The sequence below is a fragment of the Salmo salar genome, chromosome ssa14 (genome assembly GCF_905237065.1).
Source record: "Salmo salar chromosome ssa14, Ssal_v3.1, whole genome shotgun sequence".
Classification (NCBI taxonomy): domain Eukaryota; kingdom Metazoa; phylum Chordata; class Actinopteri; order Salmoniformes; family Salmonidae; genus Salmo; species Salmo salar.
In genome coordinates, this window is record NC_059455.1 from 20295053 (window position 1) to 20319505 (window position 24453).

Consider the following 24453-nt stretch of genomic DNA (forward strand, 5'->3'; position numbering starts at 1 on the left):
CTTCCTGCCACTGTCTGACAGTTTGTATCTAGTTGGTTCCAGTCCAGATAAACCTGAGACACAGGCCTGCCGTGAATCAGCATATTGGCAAATGGAACTGCCGTAATTTAGTCCTGAGGGGATAAAAGCTGCTAAGTAATAATCTCTCACATCCACCCCTTGCTTTATTTGTATGTGCAAAACACTATTTTACATGATTTAAACAGACAACAAATGGGCTAAACATGGCATTTGATAGCAGGTACCTACATATATCAAAGGAGTGTGAATCTCCTTGACCGCAACTTTTAACAACTGATAGCAACAAGAACACAATCTGGTCCAAGAATGTTTTTTAAATGAGATGAAAAAAGGGTTTGGATCTTCTGCACATGCGACAAGAATGCAACATTGATTTTCACTGCAGACAATACACAACTTTACATTTCTGTTTCACCAGAGGATTTTAGCTCCATGGTTAAATTATTAGACTGTATTAGTGATTTAAATACCTGGATGGCTCACAACTTCCTCCAGCTAAATCAAGACAAGACCGAGGTACTTATTGTTGGATCCAAAGCGCAGAGAGAGATTCTGGCCGCACATTTTAATTCACGGGCATTAAAGATAAAGCACCAGGTAAAAAACATTATTCTGTACTCAATTTCAAATCACACATTAGGAATGTGACCAAAATAGCTTTTTACCACCTGAGGAACATTGCCAAGGTGCGGTCGTTTCTCTCTCAGGCTGATATTACAAGCAGGCATGACTACTGTAATGCTCTCCTGTCTGGTCTACCAAAGAAAGACATTGGCCAACTGCAAAACATACAGTATGCTGCAGCGTGGGTACTGACCAAGACCAGACGGAGAGCAAAATTACACCGGTTTTAAGGTCTCTGCACTGGCTGCCTGTGAGTTTTAGAATTAATTTAAGATTATTCTATCGGTTTTTAAATCAATCCACGATTGTGCACCTCAATATATGAATAAAGGCTTTCCAAAGTGCCAAAATTCATCATTTTGTCCCTCCATCAACCCTGTGTCACTTCTTGGAAAATTTCAACCCACTTAATCCAAACATTTCTCCAAGTTTCACCATTATTGTAAAGTAATTGTGTTTCTTTGACAAAGTAATTTCTGAAGATTATTGTTTATTTCATTTTAAGGTCAACCCTGTTAGGTGAACTGAACTCTCGTTTTAATATGGTGAAACTTTTCCTTTAAAAAAAATGTGTAAAAGCAAGTGGTTCTACTCTTTTTGACAATTTTTTGGTGTTTTGTGGTGGAAAACTGAGCGGGCCGAGTATAATCGGTCAACCCTGTTACCCATAGATAGACAAATTGCCAACGCTGTTACGGTCAACCCTGTTACTTTATTTGACACTTAATAGCAAAGATTGTCTATTATATTGACAAGATATTCGAGTGACCGCTCTAACAATGGAAATACATGTCCTCAAAGATGATGAGAGGGCAGATACTCCTCTGAACAACAGGCCATAGAGATAGATAGAGGCCTCATATTTGTTTCTGTGCCATTCTAGCATCTGTGACAACATGAGCAACATCTCAGTTTTAAGTAGTCCATTTTCTTCTTCTTCATTAGCTGATTGCTTCCAACTCATAGGAATCCCCAACTAGTTGAATACTTTAAAATGGTGGAATCCCTCAATGGCATTGTCCATGCTAAAACAAATAATATTAATGATGAGTCTTCTATCTATTTCTATGACAACATGCACAACTCCATATAAAGTTGCCAAAATGCCACATGCATCCACTTATATAAGTGCACTCATAACAACCTTTTTAAATGAAAAGGTCTGCAATCACATTGGCATCATTTAACACATAACACAGGATAAATGTGACAAAAAAACACCACAAATATCTCTTGAGAAACAGTGTTCAGTCCGACAGTCCAACCTCATGAAATAATCAACATACACTGCTCAAAAAAATAAAGGGAACACTTAAACAACACAATGTAACTCCAAGTCAATCACACTTCTGTGAAATCAAACTGTCCACTTAGGACGCAACACTGATTGACAATAAATTTCACATACTGTTGTGCAAATGGAATAGACAACAGGTGGAAATTATAGGCAATTAGCAAGACACCCCCAATAAAGGAGTGGTTGTGCAGGTGGGGACCACAGACCACTTCTCAGTTCCTATGCTTCCTGGCTGATGTTTTGGTCACTTTTGAATGCTGGCGGTGCTTTCACTCTAGTGGTAGCATGAGACGGAGTCTACAACCCACACAAGTGGCTCAGGTAGTGCAGCTCATCCAGGATGGCACATCAATGCGAGCTGTGGCAAGAAGGTTTGCTGTGTCTGTCAGCGTAGTGTCCAGAGCATGGAGGCGCTACCAGGAGACAGGCCAGTACATCAGGAGACGTGGAGGAGGCCGTAGGAGGGCAACAACCCAGCAGCAGGACCGCTACCTCCGCCTTTGTGCAAGGAGGAGCAGGAGAAGCACTGCCAGAGCCCTGCAAAATGACCTCCAGCAGGCCACAAATGTGCATGTGTCTGCTCAAACGGTCAGAAACAGACTCCATGACGGTGGTATGAGGGCCCGACGTCCACAGGTGGGGGTTGTGCTTACAGCCCAACACCGTGCAAGACGTTTGGCATTTGCCAGAGAACACCAAGATTGGCAAATTCGCCACTGGCGCCCTGTGCTCTTCACAGATGAAAGCAGGTTCACACTGAGCACATGTGACAGACGTGACAGAGTCTGGAGACGCCGTGGAGTACGTTCTGCTGCCTGCAACATCCTCCAGCATTTCTTTGGGGGGCCCCACAGCCCTCCATGTGCTCGCCAGAGGTAGCCTGACTGCCATTAGGTACCGAGATGAGATCCTCAGACCCCTTGTGAGACCATATGCTGGTGCGGTTGGCCCTGGGTTCCTCCTAATGCAAGACAATGCTAGACCTCATGTGGCTGGAGTGTGTCAGCAGTTCCTGCAAGAGGAAGGCATTGATGCTATGGACTGGCCCGCCCGTTCCCCAGACCTGAATCCAATTGAGCACATCTGGGACATCATGTCTCGCTCCATCCACCAATGCCACGTTGCACCACAGACTGTCCAGGAGTTGGCGGATGCTTTAGTCCAGGCTGGGAGGAGATCCCTCAGGAGACCATCCGCCACCTCATCAGGAGCATGCCCAGGCGTTGTAGGGAGGTCATACAGGCACGTGGAGGCCACACACTCTACTGAGCCTCATTTTGACTTGTTTTAAGGACATTACATCAAAGTTGGATCAGCCTGTAGTGTGGTTTTCCACTTTAATTTTGAGTGTGACTCCAAATCCAGACCTCCATGGGTTGATAAATTGGATTTCCATTGATTATTTTTGTGTGATTTTGTTGTCAGCACATTGAACTATGTAAATAAAAAAGTATTTAATAAGATTATTTATTTCATTCAGATCTAGGATGTGTTGTTTAGGTGTTCCCTTTGTTTTTTTGAGCAGTATATTTTATCAGATCAGATCGACCACTCCCACTCAAAGGAGCGATCTACTATACAGGCACAACAGGTGGATTCATTGAACTGTACGGCGGGTATGAAGTTAATAAGTAAATGAATAAGAATAAGCAAATAAGAAAATGTCTGATCAATCAGGAGGCAGTACAAACAGGAAATCAAGTTAATTGATTTCAGTACCAGTCAAAAGTTGGGACACACCTACTCATTCAAGGCTTTTTCTTTATTTTTACTATTTTCTACATTGTAGAATAATAGTGAAGACATCAAAACTATGAAATAACGCATATGGAATCATGTAGTAACCCCAAAAAGTGTTAAACAAATCAAAATATATTTTATATTTGAGATTCTTCAAAGTAGCCACCCTTTGCCTTGATGACAGCAGCTCTCTCTCTCTCTCAAGTATCAAAGGGAGGTTTTATTCAGTGTGGAAAATCAATACACTTGAATATGTTTTCACAAAGGGGCACAAAGGGGCTCATTGTCTCTCGGTGTGGCTGGATTTAATGTATTCCTGCTGATGAAACTAATTAAGCAATATCTAGCTAGCCCTCCACTCTAGTGAAGAGCCAGGAGCAGTCAGACAGGAAAACATTGCGAATGCTAATGTGGTAAAGGTAAGTTGGGCTAACTGAGTCGGGCTATGTCGTAAATGGCACCCTATTCCCTACATAGTTCACTAGTTCTGACCAGGCTTTCAGCTCCTTGTTATACACATCATATTGATTTTGGCTGTCAATATTGATATGGTGCTGTGGCCAGGGTAAGGGACAGCTCAATAGCATCTTGCTTTTTCATTGCTGGTGTAAATTGTCAATCCCATTGTGTTATATAAATGTCTGCCTTTTAGCACTCTCACCTGTTTCCCCATATGACCTCTAGCGACAGAACTTAAAAGAACAACACGTAGACGACATCCCAAATGGCACCCTAATTCCTATACGTAGACTACAAGAAGCTTAATCAAATCACATGTTATTTGTCACATACTTCGTAACAACAGATGTAGACTAACTAACAGTGAAATGCTTACTCATTTCCAACAATGCAGAGTGAAAGATTTAAAAAAAATGAAACAGTGACACGAGAAGTAACTACACAGTGAATAATGAATAACAATAACAAGTAAGAATAACATGGCTATATACAGGGAGTACCAGTTCAGAGTCGATGTGTAAGGGTATGAGGTAATTGAGGTAGCTACAGGTAGGGCTAAAGTCACTAGACAGCAGGATAAAATACAGCAGCAGCAGTGTATGTGGTGAGTGTGAAAGTATGTGTGTGTGTGTGTGTGTGTGTGTGTGTGTGTGTGTGTGTGTGTGGAGAGAGAGTGTGTGTAGCGCTAGTATGCATGTGTTATGTGTGTGTGGGCGTATGTAATGTGTGTGTGTGTGTGTGTGTGTGTGTGTGTGTGTGTGAGAGAGAGAGTGTGTGTAGCGCTAGTATGCATGTGTTATGTGTGTGTGGGCGTATGTAATGTGTGTGTGTGTGTGTGTGTGTGTGTGTGTGTGTGTGTGTGTGTGTGTGTGTGTGTGTGTGTGTGTGTGTGTGTGTGTGTGTGTGTGTGTGTGTGTGTGTGTGTGTGTGTGTGTGTGTGTTGGGGTTTCAGTGTAAGTATGTGTGACTGTGTGGGTAGAGTCTAGTATGTGTGCATAGTCTAGTGTGTGTGCATAGAGTCAGTGCAAGGGAGTTAGTGCAAAAAAGGGTCAATGCAGGTAGTCTGGGTAGCCATTTGATTAGCTATTTAGAGGTCTTGTTTAGCAGTCTCATGCCTTGGGTTTAGAAGCTGTTCAGGGTCCTGTTGGTTCCAGACTTGTGCACTGATATCACTTGTTGTGCGGTAGCATAGAAAATAGTCTATGGCTTGGTTGGCTGAAGTCTTAGACCATTTTTTGGGTCTTCCTCTGACACCACCTGGTATATTGTAGTGGTCCTGGATGGCAGGGAGCTCTGCCCCAGTGATGTACTGGGCCGTACTCACCACCCTCTGTAGCATCTTGCGGTCGGGTGCCTTGCCGTTGCCGTACCAAGTGATGATGCAGCCAGTCAAGATCCTCTCAGTGGTGCAGCTGTAGAACTTTTTGAGGATCTGAGGGCCCATGCCAAACATTTTCATCCTCCTGAGGGGGAAGAAGCGTTATAGTGCCCTCTTCACAACTGTGTGGGTGTGTGTGGACCATGTTAATTCCTTAGTGATGTGGACACAGACGAACTTCAAGCTCTCGACCCACTACAGACCCGTCGATGTTTCATCACAGCAAGAGGAGGGATAATAACAAGTCAAGCATCCTTCATTGGTGGTGACATCACACAAGTCAGTCAAAGGTTTGTCAGGGAATAGAACGTGTTGATACATTTCAAGAAGGGTTTATGCAGACTGAAAGAAAATGTTATCACAACTTTGACTTGAAGAGTCCTTCACTGCACTCAGGGCTCATGCATACCTCATTGCATGTGTCTCTATTTGAAAGGACTCGGGACTGACAGGGTTAGGGGTGTAATGAATGGTGAGATATTGCTTGAATACAAGGATTCTGAATGATGAAACTAGTAAACAGCAGATATATGGAGTACAGTCAGAACAGTATAAGAAATACATAGGCGAAGTGGAGGCTGTATTTGGATAATAATACTTTGATAACAACACAATTAAAGTGGGATATTCAAGAGATATTTGTGACTCGGCATCCTCATGACTGCTCCCATAAAAGATTAATGGGCGTAAATTGCAGTGATTTGTTGAAGGACAGTTGAGAGATTACACATCAGGCATCGATCCTAACATGTCTGTTATCTATAATCCATATTTAAACTCTCATCCTGCTACACCTGCTTAGTCATACATTATTAACGTGACGTGTCTTCGGTCCAATGAGCTGGTTCCTCTCCCTCTGTCTCTCTCCTTCTCTCTCTCCCAGTCTCTCTCTCTCTCTCTCCATTTAAACCATTGGTAAATGAAGTTTCTAAATGGGAAATGTAATTACACAACGTTTTTGAGCATTTTCAATAATATATTATGATAAAATTAGTGCCATTATATTCCTTATTTTTATGAACTATGAAGGATTCTGTGATATTTTTAAATGGAAAGAATAGTTCATGTCTGAATAGCACTATGGTTCAGTAAGCCTATAACAATATATGACGGATTTGTGTAATAAAATACTTTAACCAAAGGAGTCTTCAAACATCCTGAACCTTCTCTCATTTTCCCTTATCCTCTACTACCCCATTCATATTTCACCCAAATTCACACAAAACAATTTATTGTGATTAGGCATGTAAATAAAAATGAGATTTCTATATTTCTTTCTCCATTCTTTCTCCCGGTCATTTACATTTATATTGAATTAGCGGCAGTGGAGAGAGAGTGAGGTGAAGAGGGAAGGAAAGCAGAGTGATTATAATGTGAGATTACAGACAGATTGCACAGCCATTATGTTGTGTAATTACAGAGGGAGAGAAGAGAAGGGCCCTGATACCCAGATGGCAAGATCCATTTCATTTAGAAAAGGTCTCTGCTACCTCTCAACGCTCCTGTAAATATTATATAGACCAAGCAGCCATTTTTATAGGTCACAATTTATGAGAGACAAATATCAAACACAGCATTCAGTGGGATGGATTGTTGGACCCATTGTACGATTTACAGCTGCATCCTATCTCAGCTTTATGGGTTAATTTGACTGTATTGATCTCTTGTAATGCATGTACTATTACTCATGAAGCACTTAGGGGGGTAATAGAATGAATAAAATAAATATCACACAGCTTTATATAAGATCATGCTGTCCCTTATATTCTATATAATGAATATACGGCCAATGCATAGGAACTGCAAAGTCAAAACAAATTAAATGAGTTGGTGTTAAATCGTGTTATAAATGACATGTAGAAATGTGTGAAGGTCTATAACATTTATGCCGATGACAGCAGACCAAAATCATTTAGCTTTACTTACTATAAAGAATTCAAGTCAATACACTTAGAGAGGCTAAACAATCCCAAGGAAATATTTAAACTGGGAAGAAACAAATGCTCACACAAACATAACTTATAGTTGTTTTCAACAGTTTGTGCTGAAAACGGTCGTTCTTGGTTTTTTTCTACAGAGAAATGTGCAAATGTGTTTCTCATAAATCGTGATTATCTTATTATCCTGTTACAGTTTATCTACAACATACTGATATAGACAATTGATTAACCATGTACCTCTGAATAAGATTTGACAATGGCTCTACCTATTGACCTAGCTCAGTTACTACCATCTCGTGCTTGTGTCTGTCATTGCCATCTATTGGGGGGGGGGGGGGCAGTATTTACGATGTACTATAATTATTATGAAATGATATGCAATCGTTTTGCAGTTTGAGGCTAAATTGTTATGACTTATGAAAAATAAGCTTTTTAGCAAACACTTTTATTTGGAAAATTAGGCTTTTATTTTGAAACGAGGTGAGGTGCCACGTCACACAGGAAGTAATCATCCAGTCCAGGTCAATGTTTATTTACATCGGAGAGGTGAAGTTCAAAGCTAATTTATAACTTCAGGGTCTTGGGCTACAGTTTTTATTTTCACATGCACGGGGCTTTGAGTTACTAACATAAGCAGAATTGATATACGTACCTGATTGCATCGTGAGCCATGAGTGCAATACTCCCTCGTATCGAGCAGCTATCGTCCAGGGTTGTGCGAATCCTGGGATGCAACCCTGGTCCAATGACACTACAAGGAACCAATACGTATTTAGTTGGAACGGGGAAAAGGTATTTTCGTTTTGTGGAAATGTACTAGCCTCGCATTTCCCCTCTTGGACAGCATTGCCACATGCGTGCCTATCCATTTGCAGTTGAAGGTCTAATGTAGCACAATTTTATTGAAAGAGTGTTATGGATATGGAAACTACACAAAAGTATCAAACTGCATGAATTAAATACAGACCATTCTTGTTTTAAGGCGAGTGTTGATAGACACAGGAGAGCCTGCCGTCCCTGAGTACATCAGCAGTCTCCAACAAGCCTTGAGCCAGTTCAACACTGCCATCCAGGAGATCATTGTCACCCATTGGCATCACGACCATACAGGTGGAGTGATCGACATCTGCAGGGACATTACTGGAAGTGAGTGACACATGGATGTGACACCTGACGATGGTAACTGTTTCATTTTGTCAGCCACAGATTGACAGCTTCAGAGACCTATTAGGTCTGGTCCAGGGCGTTATGTGCTTTTTGTTGACGCTGACTCAGAAACCCACACATCCCTTGTGCTTTTATTTCTCCACACAGGTTCTGAGTTACAAGTAAGCAAACTCCCTCGCTCTCCCCCAACTGACGAAAGAATAGGATCAAGTAAGACGTACACTTACCTGAAACATGGAGACGTCATAGAAACTGAGGGGGCCACACTGAAGTAAGTGTAACGTTACTGTGTAAATAGTGTAGTGCCAGTGTTTGACTTGGGCAGCAGCTGAGTACCGGCACCTCCATTCTACGGCTTGATCTCCTATTCCTCTTATAGAATGTTGGCTCAGAAGTATTGTGAAGCTTCTGCACCTCAATATAAACAGGCACCTATTTCAGTCCAAGTCAAGCGCTGTTAAGTGCATAAGCTTTATTATGGCTGTATGTATAACTGTGGGTGGGTGTGTGTGTGTGCACGCAGAGTCCTGTTTACCCCAGGACACACAGATGACCACATGGCCCTTGTTTTGGAGGAAGAGAAGGCCATCTTCTCAGGAGACTGTATTTTGGGGGTGGGAACAGCCGTATTTGAAGATCTCTATGACTATATGAAATCTCTGCAAATTCTGCTGGACTCACAGGCTGACCTAATATACCCAGGTTTGTTATTGAGCTCTAAAACAATTCTTAAAACTCATGGGAATGCGTCCCAAATGGCACCCTATTCCCTATTTAGTGCAATAATTTTGTCCATATGCCCTGGTAGTACACTAAATAGTGAATAGGGTGCCAATTGGGACGTAGAGTAGGGGAATAAGTGCACAGTGAACAAAAATATATGGATGTCTGAAGACGCATGACATCATGATTTGAGAGGCTCTTCAGATTACTAGTTTACATTTACAGCTATGTCAGCTATGCATAGGACTTGATACAAAAACATCTACGTTACTTTCTTTCCAAACTCATTTCTATAGGTCATGGCCCTGTGGTCCAAGACGCTGGTTCTAAGATCCAGCATTACATCAGCCATAGAAACCTCAGAGAGCAACAGATCCTCAGTGTCCTCCAGGCAGCCGGAGGGAACACATTTTCATCTATGGAACTGGTCAAAGTCGTCTACAAGGTTTGTACATTATAACTTAAAGTTAGGGGCCCGGTTGCATAAAACATCTTAAGTGTTTCCCTTAAGGAATAATTTCCCCTTACCTAAGGGAATTGTTCAAGGGCGTTGCATAGAGCCCCTCAAATATTTCCTTTAGGTAAGGTCATTCTTAAGGGGTTTAACAGGAGTTTGGAGGCATGTATGGCAGAAAGATTATCTGGTTACCATGGAGATGGCATGATTCACTGACTCATTTTGTGAGATAGCAAAATAGAACTTCTACAATCAAGACAGGATAACCAAATTGCTTCAGAAGATAGTTAACCATATTTCTTGTAGTTACTTTTTTCTAAACTTGTTTATATTACTTTCTAGTATGTCAAGCTAGCTTACAGAGTAGCTATAGCTACAATGGTTGCTCCACTAAAAGTTTTGTGGTTTAGTACGGTACCCTGCATCACTACATTGCTCCAGACCAGCGTAAGGGGGAGTTAAGAGCACTGATTATGCTTTTGGGTCCCAAGGCGCTACTGTGTGTCTAACTGGCAATGAATGGGCTACATAAACCTAAATAGAAACTGATAATTGTACACGACTTCAGTATTACTTACTAAAACTGTTGTTACACTAAGGTTTTTATTCTAAGAGAAACTTAGACTACAGTTAGGGTGTGGAAATGTTAGGATTATTTTGCTCTTACTGTAGTACTGTAGCCTAAAGTCACGTTGTACAGCGCCCGAGTGGCGCAGCGGTCTAAGACACTGCATCGCAGTGCAAACTGATGCTGGTTCAATACCTGTGCCGGCCGAGACCGGGAGACCCATGAGGTGATGGTAGGCTTTTGATTTCTCTCCCTCTAAAAACAGAAATAAATCATTCTAAATAACAAACTGGCTTTATTTACAAATTAGTAACAATGTCTCACCCTATGTTCATGAAAGGCCTTTTTCTCTCTCACTTTGTTATTTGAAAACGAAATAATCTCCAAAATATCGTTATTTTTAAAACAAAGCTATTATTATTAAATCATTTAGAATGATATAAAAGCCCCTTGGATATTCTCACAGATATATTATTAACCCTGTTTTTCACAAGCGTAGCAGGCTGTGAATTCTGCAAACGTTTATAGCAGGACAATATATACTCTCCACTGAGATAGAGGTAGGCACACGAGGTTCAAGGCATGAGAGCAGGAGGCACGGGAGGGGCCGCAGAGCAGCGCACAGAAGACGGACCTAGCCCATGGGGGAGGGGGGGTGGACCCCCAACCTGCCCCACAGGGTAGCACAGAGCAACACTTTAAGGGGCATTGCATTTGTTATGGCGCTGACTAGAGAAATGTTCCCGCTGTTCTTAGTGCCTGTCTACACGTTCAAACTAAAATAATGGAACTAATAATGATGCGAAAAATGCCCCTTTAGATTTTAATTGGGAGGGCAGATATTATTAAATATTAAAGCATTAGACCTCTCACTAAAGGCGTCAGTCAAAAGTTAGACTTAAATCCGAACTGCATTTAACGAAAAATGACATGAAAAGCGCACATTTGTAAATCCCAAACTCTAAAAGTAATTGGAAAGGTAGATACTAATTATTTGGGACATTGTGGCTTTTGGTTTCTCCAGAAATAAATAATTCTAAAAAACAAACTGGCTTTATTTACAAATTAGTGAGAATATCTCACCCCATGTTCAAGAATGGCCTTTTTCTCACTCACTCTAGGTTAAATGAAAACGAAATCCTTTCCAAAATACCTTAACTTTTTAAATGAAGGGATTATTATTAATTAATTTAGAATTGTATAAAAGCCCCTTAGATATTCTCAGATATTCTCACAGATCCTAACAAAAAATGCCCCTTAGATATTAATTTAGAATCCTCCAATCTTCTAAATGTAATTATTGGCGGAGGGTCACGTCATTGAATTTCTTTTTTCTTCGATATACTGTAGGCCTACCGTAGGCAAAATGAGTCTCACTAGTGTTGAGTAATGTGGTGTAGGTCTTATTTATTTAAAGAGCATATTGAAGTTAGAAGCAATAGGATTTGTAGCAATAACTATTTCAGCATCGTTTCGCGCTGCTCTGAGACAAGCATGGGGACTGGTCTTGATAAATCAATGCAATTTTTATTTTCACTGAATCTCTGTTTGATTATTGGGTTACACTATAATTATGGTGTGGAAATGTTATGCCCCTTAGATATTAATTTAGAATCCTCCAATCCTCTTATGCTGTAACCTACTCCCGACTGTCACGTTGTACAGTGCCATATTTTCCATTCCATCCTAACGGAAACCCTGAGGGTTCGTTGTTCATTTTTCTTGGAATAGAAACACCATAATATTAATCAAATGAATTAAGCTAAATTTCTTAAAATAAATTCCATATACTATGTTCTTACAAAAAAGGTTTTAAATTCTCTAGTAATGCTAATATATATGGAAGACTATCAAATGCTTCTCAAAGATGCCCTCTGGTAGTCAAACTAGCACTAACTTGCATTAATGGTAAAAATGGCTGACAATTAAATAACGTGCCATAGAATTCTGATACAGCCCGGAAGGTGTGCTGCAGTATGACACAACTTAAAAGGAGGAACCACTGTAACTATCCAGCTATCGTTATAGCCATGGATTGTGCATGTTCCATTGTTTACCTAAGTAGATAGCTTTTTGATGTTCAAACTTTTGTAACCAGAGCAGATGAAAGCAACATTCACATCCACAAATGCTGTTTACATTGATATCCATACTGAATGAAGCAGTTAAGGGACTTTGTGGGCAAAATAACTTTTTCACTTAATTTAAGGGGGAAATTCACCTTAAAATGTTTTGTGCAACTGACTTAACTTTAAGGGGAAAGTTTCCCCTTAACTTTAACTTAAGGTGTTTTATGCAACCAGGTCCTGAACGTCCTTTGGTTACATTTGGTAACATCCCTTGGTAACATAAGATTGATATACGGTATGTGTAGATGCTGACCAAAGAATGTTACATCATTCAAAGCCTACTAACACTGCTTTGCCTATAGAATTATATGGGTTGCACGTTGCATCACAATATTGTTTTGAATGTTTGTTTTAGGACTGATGAAGATTTGATCAAAAGTGCATTACTGTGACTTGAAAACATTGACATTTCTAAAGAAGGCAAATAATTAGTAGGAAAACCTAGATGCAGTATAACGTTAGCTGCAGTAGCTAGCTAAGATTGAGGGGAGATCTCCAGATTTTATCTAGCTAATGTTAGCATTGCTAGCTATTTTTGAGTGCTATTTTTGCTAGTCACTTTACTGTGCCTTAGTCTACATATCTACCTCAAGTACCTCATACCTCTGCACATTGATCTGGTACTGTTACTCCCTGTATATAGTTCCATTGTTTCATGTTTTGTGAGGACAGCAGGAAGATTAGCTGCAAATTTTCGCAACAGCAAATGGGGATCCTAATAAAATACCAAATACTGTTCTTGTGTATTTTATTTATTCCTCGTGTTAGTTACTAGTTTATTTTTGTATATAATTTTTTTAACTCTGCATCATGGTTGGGAAAGGTTCGTAAGCAATCATTTCACTATAAAGTCTACACCAGTTGTATTCGGCGCATGTGATGGAAATAAAATTTGATTTGACGAACTTTGCTAGCTAATGACAACATCTGTTTAAAGTAAATTTTACAACATGATGATAATGGCAAAGTTGTTTCCTACTAAATACTCTGTGTACTAGCAATGTTATCATAATTCCCAAGCCCCTATAGTGTAATTTAGGCAAAGTCATTAGTCCCTGTTCTACTTTTGAGCATCAATATGGCTGCAGTTGCTGTGGAATGTTGACAAAGGTGCAACCCATGAATTAGAGGTCTTCACGGGTCCAACAGACCCAACATTTTGAGATCTGACCAGGTCTGGGTCCTAAATTCAGACTTTTGTCTCGGATTTGGGTCGGGTCTGATATAATTGCCACGGGTCTCGTGTATGTGCAATTAAAATTGAGTTACCGAGACCTGATTGGACCCGTCCTCTGTTCATTTAATGTGTGTGAGGTGATGGGAACTACGCGAGCTGAATTATCTGTGTCAGCCAATTGCAACTCAATAAAACATATAGCTTATGTCCAGCTGAAACTGGTTCTGGCTGCTCACTTCACGTGTGCCTGCTTTTAAATATTAATATCATACAGTGGACACCTAACCCTATAGGCCCATACATGCAATGCCTGGTGCATTTGGTGCTCAAATCTCTGACAGCTGAACCATGAGGTGGACAATTATTGTTTTAGGAAAGTAAAAACCATTAAAACAATGGGCTACAAAGTTTTGAATATGCTACACATCGAAAGGCGATTAATATTTTTTGGTGTAATTTGTTATAGGTAGGTTTTAAGGACCTGTAACTGTGGATGATTTGGGCAATATTGCTTGTTTATTGATGGTGTTGGCAGCAACTGGTCGGTTTATTTTTCGCTCTTTCTACTCTCGGATCTGCATTGTTATGTTTTTTCAAGGGGCCTTTTCGGAACGGGTTTGACTGTCTTATGGTCTCAGTTTAAAAATATAGTTTATGCATATCGGGTCGAGTGGGAAAACCTGGGAACGGGTCCAACTTTTTGCACCCTTGAAAACCTCTGCCATGAATAATCTACTTTGTAACCCACCTTGTAAAATGTACTTTTCTGCAAAAGGAGACACCTGAACATCTGCATAGAGCAGCAGAGGTGAACCTTGTGCATCACCTAAAGAAACTGGAGAAGGAGGGGAAGATAACTGTTGGTATGTCTTCATTTCACTTACATTACATTATGTTACACCATTCGGTTAATGTATTACCATTTTCCAGTAGTTAACATTTTTTCATTTACTATTTTTCTTTCAGCTAGTGATGATTCTTCTCACACCAACAAATGGAAGAGTAATTTGTGATCAATGATTTAATCTGATTTATCTGTTGAAAAATGACATCCCTAACAAAGGACACGTGATCTTCAAGTGATTCACATTTCCCTGTCCCACACACAACTGAGCTTGTTTGACGTGAAGTAGAGTATTTGCAAGAATCTTACTTTGTAATTCTTTATAGCACTGCAATGATTTAATGTTTGTATAGCACTGCAATTATTTAATGTCTGTACTTTATGTCTGAAGACCGCTAAAGGGGTGTTTAAAATGTGGCACATCAATATAGGGAGCTGCAAATGCACTGGTGGGTACCCCTCATTTATACCCCTCATTCATCGACAGATAGCCTCAAGGTTCGAGGGTTAGGCCAGTAACCGAAAGGTTGCTGGTTTGAAATCCCAGCGCCAACAAGGTAAGAAATCTTGCTGTGCCCTTGAGCAAGGCACTTAACCCCAATTGCTCCATTGGTGACCCTGGCTGTGACCCCAATTCCTGCAGCAGCTCAGGGGGAGTTGGGATATGCAAGAAACACATTTCCATTACAAACGTATACAAGTGTGTAACAGGACAAATATAAGCAGCCCCACAATTATTATTATTATTGCTAATATGCTGATCTTGGACATTTGGGCATTATTACATTTACATTTTAGTCATTTAGCAGACGCTCTTATCCAGAGCGACTTACAGTAGTGAATGCATACATTTCATACATTGTTTTTGTATGAATTGAACTGCTTTCAGAATGTTACTGTGGACAGTTTAACTCTGCTAAACTAAGATGAAGCACATTTAAACCCTGTGAAGTGATCTTATTGTTCCTTTCTTATTGAGAAACCAAGATTTAACAGATTTTTCTATTGAGAAACCCAGATCAAACTGTATGAATCTATAATGTAAAATGTACAGATGCCGTCTAATAAACACATTGTTTTTCAATATAAAACAAACCGGTACTCAGTTATCATTCATATCATTCACTGCCTTTGCAATAATATACACAAAGAAGTATTTTGGGGCAATGATCAATGCTAATGCCAAAGCCACTGATTATAATACCAATAAATCATCACTAGGTGGCAGTGTTTATCAAGGAGAGGCAATAACTGAACTGTGGACAATGAGTAGAATGTCAGCCCATAATGGCATCGATTTTGTATTTAGGCCACAAGCAGAGAACCACTCAAGAAAAGATATTACCAATTGCCTTCCACTGTTCTTTGCGCTTCAATATACAATACTTATTTGGGATTTTAAGAATGTCATAGGCAGCCAAATACATGTTTTTGTTGCCAGGCCTCTGCCCTATCAACTGTCTGTCTGTAACTAGATCCCCTGAAATCCCTCTAAGTAAATATATATATTTTTAAAAGTATATTTATAGGGTATAGAAAAGGATATGAAACAGCTTGAAAGACAATATACAATACTTAAGCGCAAAGACATTAGTTTATCTTTTCCATATGCGCAAAACCTTTCCCTAGCTCAAACAGTCTCAGTCTAATGGGGGAACATTAACAATTTATTTGATCAACAGCAGGTGTGGCCAATTAGTGAGTGTGGCTCTGTGGCCGCTATAAAGGCAGACATGGATGAAGTAAGTAGTGTAATCAGTTCTAGTCCATGGAGGGTTTGGACAGAGGATATGATTTGTGAGCAGTGCAAACGTTTGAACATCTGCCCGATACATTTTGACCGTGCCAAATAGGAAAAAGAATCCTAATGTGAAGAGAGGCACTAGCTTACTGTGTTTGTGTGTCCGCTTGTTAATTGACTCATTATGAAATACAAACCTGAATAATTTTTTCTTTTTTTACTCAAATTAAAATGAATTCAGGCCTAAATAAAAGGGTGTTTACTATTTACTAGACTAGGCTACATTTTAAAGGCTTCATAATGTCATGTTTATTTTAGTAAACAAGGAAGGACTATGGCAACCTATTGAAGTTAAAAATGCAGTGTAAACATCCTCTTTAGTTGTGGCTAACAAACTTTAACCGGGCATTCATTGCATTGTGTCTGGCTTTTAGCTGCTATGGCTGGCTGCAGTGTCATCATTCTTGCCGTCTGTTCTGTGAGCAGCAAAGTCTATTGTGGTAATGAGTGCTGATGCCCTGCGCGTGTGGGGGAGGACTACTGGTAAGATAAACAAGCAGCCAGTCATCGCAGAGGAACATGGCGGCAGTGCCTTTACATTGCCGTTTCCCGATTTCGAAGGTCCTGGCATAACAGTTTGCATTTATGGGATTTCAAGTTACGGTAAGTTGAGAGTAACTTACAATGGATGTGTTTTGACGTGAAGAAGTGTGTTCTTGTGCAGTTAGATAAAATATATGGTAGGCTATAGAATCCGTAATGTCAGTTTAGTCTCAACACTGGGAAGCGACGTTGTCGCTTGTTGTCTGAAGCGAGATATTTCTTTAGATGGTTCGGGGATGATTCTTAACGCTAGACTAGTTTTGTTGTGAAGCGTTGCTGAGAATTCAATGACATTGAACTTAAAATGTGTGTACGAAGCCATTTAAATACATTGTTGTTGGTTTGTAAGTACATAGCCTGTGTTTCAAATAGAAAAGTTTAAGGAGATTTATTTTTGGCAGATTCATTTGAAGGTATTGCACGACATGCCGATAGCGAACATGGTAAACGGCACATAGTTTGAGGTTTCTGCATCATGCAAAATAACTTATTGAAACCAAAATAACAGTTGCGGTTGAATAACCAAACGTCACTGTGGTTTACGAGTTTAAGTAGGAAATCCTCAGCAAGCTCGGCACCACATTTCCGATTGTTATTTAGCCTCAACTGTGTAACAACTAGAAATGCCTGCGATCGGAAAGGTGTAACGTTGAGAGGTATAAGATCATAAAAAAAGTACCCTAACTTTTCATCAACCTTTTGACGGTGACGTCATATGGCGAACTTAATTTAACAAGTGCTCCCACCATAGAGTTAGTTACACATTTCTCAAATAAAACTCGTTTGAGTTTGGCAATGAGATCTGGTAACCTAAGTTTTGATGGTTTGAGTGTCTATCACCAGTAGTAACTCAACAGTTAAAACTTTTTCAAAATTTTGTTTGTCTTGTTGTGAGAACCTGTTTTACTCTGTATGCGTGAATCACGATGACTCATTTTTTTGAAACGCTAGTAAAAAGTGTTAGAAGCATGGAATAATGGCTCCAAAATCAAATACAGTTAACATTGAGAAGGGCCAGTGGGCCACCAATTAATTGGCCTGCAGAAGGTTGACCATATGGCAGGTGCATGTTATCCATAGTGAAATCTCACCCAATAACTCCGTGGCATTTGTTTAAAAATAAAGATTGGATGAAAAAAGCTGGGTCTAGAATATATTGGTCAGACTAGTGGTCATTGTTGGCCCTTTAATGACTATTTGTTCTCTGCTGCTGTTTTACAGAGTAGTGAACTTTGAAAGGTATTGCATTACACAGCAGCATTTCTTGCTCTTTTACTTTCCCTCTTCTCCTTATTAAATGCAGGAATGTTACATGAAAACTGAACATCGTTGACAGCGATAACAAGCAACTTAATATTTTTGTAGTTTATTTTGAATATCTTATTTTTCTTATAATTTTAGAGCCTTTTTTAGCCCTTAAATTTGCCATATTTAGTAGGCTATGCTGAAGGCTTGGCATGTGCTTCTAACACAGTGCATTACAGTACACAGTAAGTGATTTAGAAGGGATGCCATTGCATTGCTGTACACATTAAGAGCCTTTGAGTTTGTCTGCTTTCCCAACGAGTGATCTTTTGGCTGTATTTATACGGGAAGCCCAATTCTGATATTTTTTTCACTAATTGGACTTTTGACCGATCCCATCCGCTCTGAAAAAGCCCTGATGTTAAAAGATCTGAAATGATTGGTCAAAAGACCAATTAGTGAAAGAAATATCAGAATTGGGCTGCCTATGTAAATGCAGACATAGTGACTTGGAATCAGCAAACCATGTGAGCAATATAATAATGTCTGCACCAATGGCAGAGGAGCGGGATGAAGCTTGGGACTTGACAGTGTCGTTTTTCCTTTGGCAGGTTTCTGCAGGCTTAAAGGCCCAGTGCAGTCAATGCAGTTTTTCCGCTGGTTTGTATCTCATTGTACAACAGTTGATGAAACGAACACTAAAAGTATGAAGAAAAATGTATCAGTGTCATTTAATGATAGTTACTAGTTGAAAATACAATCTACACAGGACCTTCTAAACAGCAGGTTTTGCATTGGAGTTTCTGCTTGCCTGGTGATTTCACCAGGCGGTAATTGAGTTAATAGACCAATAACAAAGCTAACTAGCGCTTTGGAATTTCCCCCTCCCCACTGAGATCTCTCCCAAACCGTCCTAGCAAAAATCTTGCTTAAAGTTTTTTGTTGTTGTTGCCAAAAATATATTTTTTACAATTTTAAATGGGCAACTATTACAGTAAGGTACTTAGTTGTTAACCAGACATGATTTGATATTGAGATAAAAGCATCTGCATTGAGCCTTTAACCTGAACTTGAAAATCCCATGTTAAAGGGGTCCGCTGGTTTTTAAAGAGACATAAGCCATTCCTATTTCATTGAGTTTATTTACCTATTTCAAAATAATCAGAAGTCTGATATTTGAAACACTGCATGATGTTTTTTAAATGGAATGCCCCAACTCACCCTGTGCTTTCCTCCTGCCTTTTCAAATGTGCATTGACATTGCTGGGTTTTCCCCTGCTCTCTGTAATTGCATTGCATGGAAAATAAGAAATTGTATACATCCATTCTTATGTGACCTGATTATGAGAGGTAGTGTGTACTATTACAGTATGATTCATTTATCCAAAGCCCTTGAATGTTCATTCCAAGCTGCATTCACGTGACTAATGTAAGTCTCTCTCTCGTGGAATTAAATGTTCTCGATCTCTTACTGTGAAGCCCAATACTCAGTCTTCAACTTGAAGCACTTTCTGTTGCCGTGTTGTTTAATTTATCGATTCCTGTGCGTGCGTTTTTATAGGCTATGAGAGTGCAGTGTTTCCTCTGGGGGGGAAAAATAGCGGGGGGGACTTTTTAAAAGGACATTCTACTCTAAAATGAATGAAAATTAAACTATGCTGACACAATTTTAAAATATAATTTATACCTCCAGAAATGAGCCCCATAACAGGCTAGTGGTAAAATGATTTGATAAAATTATTTTAACATATTGGACCATGCATATGCATGGTCCATATGATCAGGTATGCTGTTAGCAATAAGCATTATCACCTGTAGCCCAACTGATGCAGCATAGTGGCTATAAATAAATAGGCAATCCCATTCTTCAGCCTATCTGCATTTGCCCTATTGGGCTAATCATTAGCTAGATCTCAAATGTGATCTTTTAACTGCACTGAACAAAAATATAAACGCAACATGCAATAATTTCAAAGATATTACTGAGTTACAGTTCATATAAGAAAATCAGTCAATTGAAATAAATTCATTAGGCCCTAATCTATGGATTTCACTTGACTGAGAATGCAGATATGCATCTGTTGGTTACAGATACCTTAAAAAAAGGTAGGGGTGGGGATCAGAAAACCAGTCAGTATTTGGTGTGTGTGACCACCATTTGCCTCCTGCGACACATCTCCGCCACGTGGAGTCGATCAGACTGTTGATTATGGCCTGTGGAATGTTTTCCCACTCAATGGCTGTGCGAAGTTTCTGGGCATTGGCGGGAACTGGAAGACGCTGTCATACATGTCGATCCAGGGCATCCCAAACATGCTCAATGGTTGACATGTCTCGTGAGTATGCAGGCCATAGAAGAACTGGGACATTTTCACCTTCCAGGAATTGTGTACAGATCCTTGCGATATGGGGCTGTGCATTATCATGCTGAAACATGAGGTGATGGCGGCGGATGAATGGCATGACAATGGGCCTCAGCATCTCATCGCGGTATCGCTGTGCATTCAAATTGCCATTGATTAAAATGCAATTGAGTTAGATGTACGTAGCTCATGCCTGCCCGTACCATAACCCCACCGCCAACATGGGGCACTCTGTTCCCAACGTTGAAATCAGCTAACCGCTCGCCCACACAATGGCATATACGCTGTCTGCGATCTGCCTGATACAGTTCTCCAGTGTGCCAGTGGCCATCGAAAGTGAGCATTTTCCCACTGAAGTCAGTTACGACGCTGAATTGCGGTCAGGTCAAGACCCTGGTGAGGATGCAAGTAAGCTTCCCTGAGACGGTTTCTGATAGTTTGTGCAGAAATCTGTTGTGCAGAAACCCACAGTTTCATCAGCTGCCTGGGTAGATGGCGTCAGACAATCCCGCAGGTGAAGAAGCCGGATGTGGAAGTCCTGGGCTGGCATGGTTACAAGTGGTCTGCGGTTGTGAGGCCGGTTAGACGCACTGCCAAATTCTCTAAAATGATGGAGGTGGCTTATGGTAGAGAAATGACCATACAAGCCAGAGAATTGGAAGTTAGCTTTTCATGGTAAGGTCTACTACACCTGTTGTTCGGCGCATGTGACCAATAAAATGTGATTTGATTTAGACATTCTTGCAGTCAGCATGCCAATTGCACACTCCCTCAACTTGAGACATGTGGTAGAGGTCAACTGATTTTTCAACACCGATACCGATTTATTGGAGGACCCAAAAAATCCGATACCGATTAATCGGCCAAAAAAATTAATAAAAAAAGAAAAAGTATATTTATTTGTAATAATAACAATTACAGCAATACTGAATGAACAATGAACCCTTATTTTAAGTTAATATAGTACATAAAATCAATTTAGTCTCAAATAAATAATGAAACATGTTCAATTTGGTTTAAATAATGCAAAAAACAGTGTTGGAGTAGGTGGTAAAAGTGCAATATGTGCAATGTTCTGAGCAAGGAACTTAAACATTAGCTTTTTTACATGAGAATATTTGAAAGCTGGTTGTTCAATATTCCCAGTTAAGAAGTTTTAGGTTGTAGTTATTATAGGAATTATGACGCATCGACTATTTCTCTCACTACCATTTGTATTTCATATACCTTTGACTATTGGATGTTCTTATAGGCACTTTAGTATTGTCAGCCTAATCTCGGGAGTTGATAGGTTTCAAGTCATAAACAGTGCTATGTTTCAAGCATTGCTAAGAGCTGCTGGCAAACGCAGTAAAGAGCTGTTTGAATGAATGCTTACGAGCATGCTGCTGCCTACCACCGCTCAGACTGCTCTATCAAATCATAGACTTAATTATAATATAATAAACACAGAAATACGAGCTTTTGGTCATTAATGTGGTCAAATCCGGAAACTATAATTTCGAAAACAAAACGTTTATTCTTTCAGTGAAATAGGGAACCATTCCGTATTTTATTGAACAGGTGGCATCCCTAAGTCTAAATATTGCTGTTATATTGCACAACCTTCAATGTTATGTCATAATTATGTAAAATTCTGGCAAATGAATTCCGGTCTTTGTTAGGAAGAAATGGTGACTCTGCTTGCACTGAACACAAGACAAGTGACACAATAATATTGCCTGCTAACATGCATTTATTTTAACTAAATATGCAGGTTAAAAAATATATACTTCTCTGTATTGATTTTAAGAAAGGCATTGATGTTTATGGTTAGGTACATTTGTGCAACGATTGTGCTTTTTTTCCCCGCGAATGCGCTTTTGTTATTCATCAGCCGTTAGGCGAAGTTGAAGTAGGCTGTGATTCAGTGATAAATTTAACAGGCACCGCATTGATTATATATTTATTTCACCGTTATTTAACCAGGTAGGCCAGTTGAGAACAATTTCTCATTTACAACTGCGACCTGGCCAAGATAAAGCAAAGCAGTGTGACAAAAACAACACAGAGTTACACACAAATAAACAGAAAAATCTATTGTTTTGTGTGTTTTTGACTATGTACAGTCTGTGCAAATGTAGGGAGGTAGGCAATAAATAGGCCTTAGAGGTGAAAATAATAACAATTTAGCATTAATACTGGAGTGATAATGTGCAGATGATGAATGTGCAAGTAGAGATACTGGGGTGCAAGAGGATAAGTAATAATATGGGGATGAGGTAGTCGAGTGTGCTATTTACAGATGGGCTGTGTACAGTGATCGGTAAGCTGCTCAGACAGCTGATGCTTAACGCAGGACAAGCTAGTTAACTACACATGGTTGATGATATTACTAGGTTAACTAGTGATTATGTGAAGATTGTTTTTATACGATAAGTTTAATGCTAGCTAGCAACTTACCTTGGCTCCTTGCAGCCACAAGGTCCTGTTGATGCTGCACTCGCGTAACAGGTGGGCAGCCTGCCACGCAGTTTCCTCGTCGATTGCAACATAATCGGCGTCCAAATAGGCCGATTACCGATTTGTTATTAAAATTAGGGCCGATTTCAAGTTCAACCTCTAATCTGTGCCATTGTGTTGTGACAACTGCACATTTCAGTGTCCTTTTATTTTCCCCGGCACAAGGTGCACCTGTGTAATGATCATGCTGTTTAATCAGGTTCTTGATATGCCACACGTGTCAGGTGGATGGATTATCTTGGCAAAAGAGAAATGCTTACTAACAGGGATGTAAACAAACTTTTGCGCACAATTTGAGAGAAACAAGCTTTTTGTGCGTGTTGAACACTTCTGAGAACTTTTATTTCAGCTCATGAAACATGGTCCCATCACTTCAAATGTTGCATTTTATATTTTTGTTCAGTGTAGTTGGTATCCCGTTGCTGAATTGTCCCCCAAAATTAGCATAAACACCGTGAATATAATGTAGGTCTACCTGTTAGGGTAACTTGGGGTAATCCACCACCAGAGGTAAAATACCCCATGCCTGTACTTCTAACAGAAACCACTTCATGTCACCATACACCCCCCCCCAACACTTTCCCTGCTCACCTAAAAATGTAATCTGTCTCATCACAATTTAAGTCACTCCCAAAAAATGATTTTGATATAGAGTGGCATTTTACCTCAAGTTACCCTACCATTAACCCGTGTTACATTAGCCCCACTCTCCCCTTTGCATTCACTGCAAATTACGGAGTGGTAATGTGCTTAACTAGCCTAGTACGAACATCCTGATCTTGCAAGTTTGCATTCGGTTTCTCTACATGGATATCTGTATTGCGAAACAGAATGTTAACTCGCGAGATCAGGATGTTTTGTATGAGGCTAGTGCTTAAAACCTCTTAAGGATCCGCCGCCTTTTCTAAAAATGTTCGCCTAAAATGACATACCCAAATCTAACTGCCTGTAGATCAGGCCCTGAAGCAAGGATATGCATTTTCTTGGTACCATTTGAAAGGAAACACTTTGAAGTTAGTGGAAATGTTAAAGAAATGTAGGAGAATATAATACAATAGATCTGGTAAAAGATAATACAAAGAAAAAAATCAACCGTTCTTCTGTTCAAAATTTTGTATCAAGACTGCCCAAATGTGCCTAATTTGTTTATTAATAACTTCATGTTCAAAATTGTGCACTCTCCTCAAACAATAGCATGGTATTCTTTCACTGTAATAGCTACTGTAAATTGGACAGTGCAGTTAATTAACAAGAATTTTAAGCTTTCTGACAATATCAGATATGTCCTGGGAAATGTTCTTGTTACTTACAGCCTCATGCTAATCCCATTAGCCTACATTAGCTCAACCGTCCCGTGGATGGGACACCGATCCCGAAGATTAACCATATGGCTGCTAAAAACTCAGGTTTTAAAATGGTGCAGTTTGTGCATATTTAGGAGTTGAGAAACAAAGTACGAATGGAAAGCTGGGATC

General features: G+C 39.8%; 2 protein-coding genes across 8 annotated transcripts in view; both read left to right on the top strand.

Annotated features, from left to right (window-relative positions):
- Window positions 1–7950: 7950 nt before the first annotated feature.
- On the top strand, window positions 7951–15619 carry lactb2 (lactamase, beta 2). The gene is made up of 7 exons (XM_014139505.2): window positions 7951–8251; window positions 8442–8605; window positions 8774–8897; window positions 9150–9328; window positions 9646–9794; window positions 14456–14543; window positions 14647–15619. Exons 1-7 carry the CDS (start codon window positions 8130–8132, stop codon window positions 14691–14693), a joined length of 873 nt encoding a protein of 290 aa, XP_013994980.1. The 5' UTR covers window positions 7951–8129; the 3' UTR covers window positions 14694–15619.
- A 1164-nt stretch (window positions 15620–16783) lies between these two features.
- Window positions 16784–24453, top strand: part of LOC106568819 (nuclear receptor coactivator 2) — a 66368-nt gene continuing 58698 nt past the window's right edge. For 5 of the 7 annotated variants that reach the window (XM_045694074.1, XM_045694071.1, XM_045694075.1 and 2 more), the window contains exon 1: window positions 16798–16928. The gene's annotated coding sequence lies outside the window, so the exon portion shown is untranslated. Of the gene's footprint in view, window positions 16929–24453 lie in introns of all 7 variants that reach the window. The other 2 variants (XM_014139504.2, XM_045694070.1) reach the window with 2 other exon arrangements.